Source organism: Myotis davidii, unplaced genomic scaffold (genome assembly GCF_000327345.1).
Source record: "Myotis davidii unplaced genomic scaffold, ASM32734v1 scaffold1241, whole genome shotgun sequence".
In the NCBI taxonomy this organism is placed as follows: Eukaryota; Metazoa; Chordata; class Mammalia; order Chiroptera; family Vespertilionidae; genus Myotis; species Myotis davidii.
The window spans coordinates 101,211-104,695 of NW_006291022.1; the positions used below are offsets into that span (position 1 = coordinate 101,211).

At 37.8% G+C, this 3,485-nt stretch overlaps 1 protein-coding gene across 2 annotated transcripts; it reads right to left on the minus strand.

The window, feature by feature from the left end:
* Positions 1-364: 364 nt before the first annotated feature.
* On the minus strand, positions 365-2,550 carry HNRNPH2 (heterogeneous nuclear ribonucleoprotein H2 (H')). Of its 2 annotated transcripts, XM_015564308.1 has the most exons (2): positions 1,170-2,550; positions 916-1,119 (listed from the first exon to the last, which is right to left on the minus strand). In XM_015564308.1, exons 1-2 carry the CDS (start codon positions 2,466-2,468, stop codon positions 1,009-1,011), a joined length of 1,410 nt encoding a protein of 469 aa, XP_015419794.1. In that variant the 5' UTR covers positions 2,469-2,550; the 3' UTR covers positions 916-1,008. The 2 variants fall into 2 exon arrangements, with proteins under 2 accessions (XP_006764330.1, XP_015419794.1); XM_006764267.2 differs by having other exon boundaries at positions 365-2,549.
* Between the last annotated feature and the right edge of the window lie 935 nt (positions 2,551-3,485).

A 3,485-nucleotide genomic window follows, 5' to 3' on the forward strand; every position in this document is an offset into this window, starting at 1 on the left:
TCCACCTGAATATTAATCAAAGAAATACAAATTAAAATAGCAATGGGGTACCATTTTTCAACTAACTGGCCAAGATCAAGAATAATGTGCATCATTGAGAAGGCTATGATGGTAAAATAAAAACATTCCTAAGGGAAACACAATCTCTCCAATAAAAACTTCTAAAATGTGTGTACCTTTGATTCAGCACTTTTAGGAATATATCTTGGAAATAATTAATGATATATGCAAGAATGTATAAAGATGCTAATGTATGTTTATAATAATTTCAAAAATTAAAAATAACTTAAACTTCAACAGTAGAGGACTGTGTAAAAGAAAAGGCTCATATAACAGAATATAATAAAAATCAAGCTGCACAAGATTATTTTTCCAGTTTTTAAAAGGAAGGTTTATTTAACAAGTTTCACTTAGTACAATATGTCTAATGGAAATCACAATACAAGGAAAGATTTAAATCAAAGCTTCAGAATTTTATACAAATGACATGACCCAACTCCTAAAGTATCAATTGGTATTACATCTCAAAATTGTCCCAGATCTTAATAAAAATAAGTGTAACTCACGTGCCTTATAGGATAGTAAACCAAAAAGCTAGAATTAACAAACATGCCAAATGTTTTCACTTTGAATTATAGACAGAGCTCCTATATTTGAGTTTTACAGAAAAGCATGTTTTCTCAACACACATCCAAAGTTTTCAATGTCTTGTGGTATAAGAGCAACATTTAACATAAGAGAATTGCTTTAACCTAAATATGCTTACTGCTTAGGTACACTCCTACAACATAAACTAACTTGAGGAAAGATGAAAATTGTTTTAACAGTTATGGTCAATACTGAATATTTCAGTGTTCAAAATTACTGAGCTTGAAAACAATTCTGACTCCCATTTTACAGTAAGCATAAATCACAAGCCTGTAATGCAAAAGTATTAAACATAACCTTTGTTTTCTTAAAAAAAAGAGAAAGAAAGAGAAAGAAAAGTTGACCTAGAGTAATCAGAATCTATTTCCCATTAACCATATTGGATATGCTAGACAGCCCTCCCATTCTATTCAATCCCATAAATGCACAGCTTTCATTTCTGTAGTAGCTGTTTAATGCTCCTTCTCTACCTATGCAAGGTTTGACTGATAGTCACTTGAGTTTTCCTGCAGAACTTGGTCATATCCACTCATACTGCTCTGACCACCATAGCCACCTCCATAACCACCACTCAGCTGTTGGCTAGCAGGACCCCCATAACTAGACTGGTTGGATAAGCCCATCCCTCCCATCATTTGGCTACCATAAGCACCGCTACTTGCCCCTGCTGTAGAATTCAAAAAGAGTTCTACATAGCTATGATCATAAGCGCCCCCACTTGTTCCTGCAGTAGAATTCAAGAAGAGCTCCACATATCTGTGTTGCATATTAGCCTTGTCTTTTGCCATAGCTGCCACAGCATCTTCATGAGTAGCAAATTCAACATCTGCCTCACCAGTAACTCTGCCATCGGGTCCAATTTCAATGTGTACTCTCATGGGGTTAAGAGGTGAGAAAAAATTGTAAATATCATTCTCAGTGGCTCTGTAAGGTAATCCCCTCATGTGTACACAGTGCCCTGTGGTGCTCTGGAAACTGGACCCACCATCTCCGTATCTATGATCAGACATTCCTGAAAAACAGTAATTGAGGTCTCTTCCAAATCTATCAGACCCAAAGCCATACCCATCATTATAGCCACCATAATCATCATAGCCTCCATACCCTCCACCATAGGCACCCCGCCTCATCCTTTCAAACCCAGCCCCTCTGCCAATGCTATTATAACCTCTGCCAGTCCCTGGCCTATCATAGGGACCGGGTCGCTGCATAGCCATGAGCTTTCGAGGGGGGTCATAATGGGTTCGGACTTCAGCTCGGCTACTCTTAAAGATTTCAATGTACCTGTGGCCTATTCTTTCCTTGTGCTTCTTTAAGGCCTTTTCAGCTATCTCCTGCGAAGCAAATTGCACAAAGGCCTCCCCTGTGCTCCGCCCTTGAAAGTCCACAGGCAGTGTCATCCCATTTGGCACAATTTCCAACCCTGAAAAAAACTGAACAATCTCCTCCTTGCTACAGCCAAATGGGAGTCCTCTAAGGCGGACGAAGCCATCATTGGCAGTATCAGGACTATTCGGACCTGTATGCTTCAACACCCAGTCCATTTCAACGCTGTTGGACTTGAATACTTCAACATATCTGTGTCCCATGGTTTCTCTGTCCTTCTTCAAAGCCAATTTCACTTCATCTTCAGATTCAAGTTCGACAAATGCTTCACCACTTGGTCTGCCTTCTCTGGTGTAGATGAAACGAATACCTGATGTGCCATTTTGGATTTTGCAATCAGAGAAGAAGCGCATCACTTCATCAGCAGAGCAGGACCAGGGTAGGCCCCTGACCTTCACCACGAAACCTTCTCTGCCTTCCGTGCTCAGCATCATGGTGACTGTTAGGCTCTTGGTGGCAAGCTCGGATCAATGCAATTTCAGTGGAGCTGAAAAAAATTAGAAGACTATTATCATGGAAAAATGTTCACAATACAGTAAGAGAAAAAAACAATGAATACAAAATTCAAGTACACTGGTAGCTTTTTTGGTAAAACATTCACATAAATAAAAGGACTGCACCAAATTTCTAATTCATTCAACAATTTTTTTGATACCTGATACCTATTATGTGTTGGGTATCATTAATGCTGGTTATTTCTAGGTGATAGAATTATGGGAGCTTTTAGTTTCAAGAAATGTTTTCTTTGGAAATTCTGTATGTTCTAAGATACCTACATTGACCATATATTAACATCGTAGTCAAGAGAAAAAGGAGTAAAAAATTAACATCAGCAAAATCAGTGGAAGATGTCAGCAAATTAAAAAATGGCTATATTTGATTACATAAAAATGAAAATCTTCATTACATCAAAAGTAAGATTAAACAGAATTAAAAGACAACCAATACACTTGAGAAGATAACGGCAACAAATGCATTAATACCCTTATATAAAGAACTCACACAAATTAATAAAATCAGGGAAATATTAAGGTCTAAGAGATAAATGGAAAAAAGACATTATGGGGAATTCACACATTTGTTTTACATTTTTCAGTTGCAGGTCCAGTACTTGGCTCTGGCATACAAGGATCAATAAGCCCAAAAAGGACTTATGGTCCTACAGGGGTACTATATGCCTTTACTAAAAACAAAAGGGCAAATAAACATATTATCTCTGCTATGACAGAATTCTGTGCAGGGTGAAAAGGTATTAAAGCAGGGCGTGGTTGGTCAATTCTATCAGTTGGCACAGAACAGTTAAATGAAACAGACTGTTTCAGGGATCCATAAACCTATTTTAAAAAATTATGATAGAGCATAAAATAGGAAGAGGCAAGGCAGGAGATAAGGCTGGCAAGATAGAGATCAGGTCCCAAAGGCCTTATTTGACAAATCTTAAGGGCCTTTAT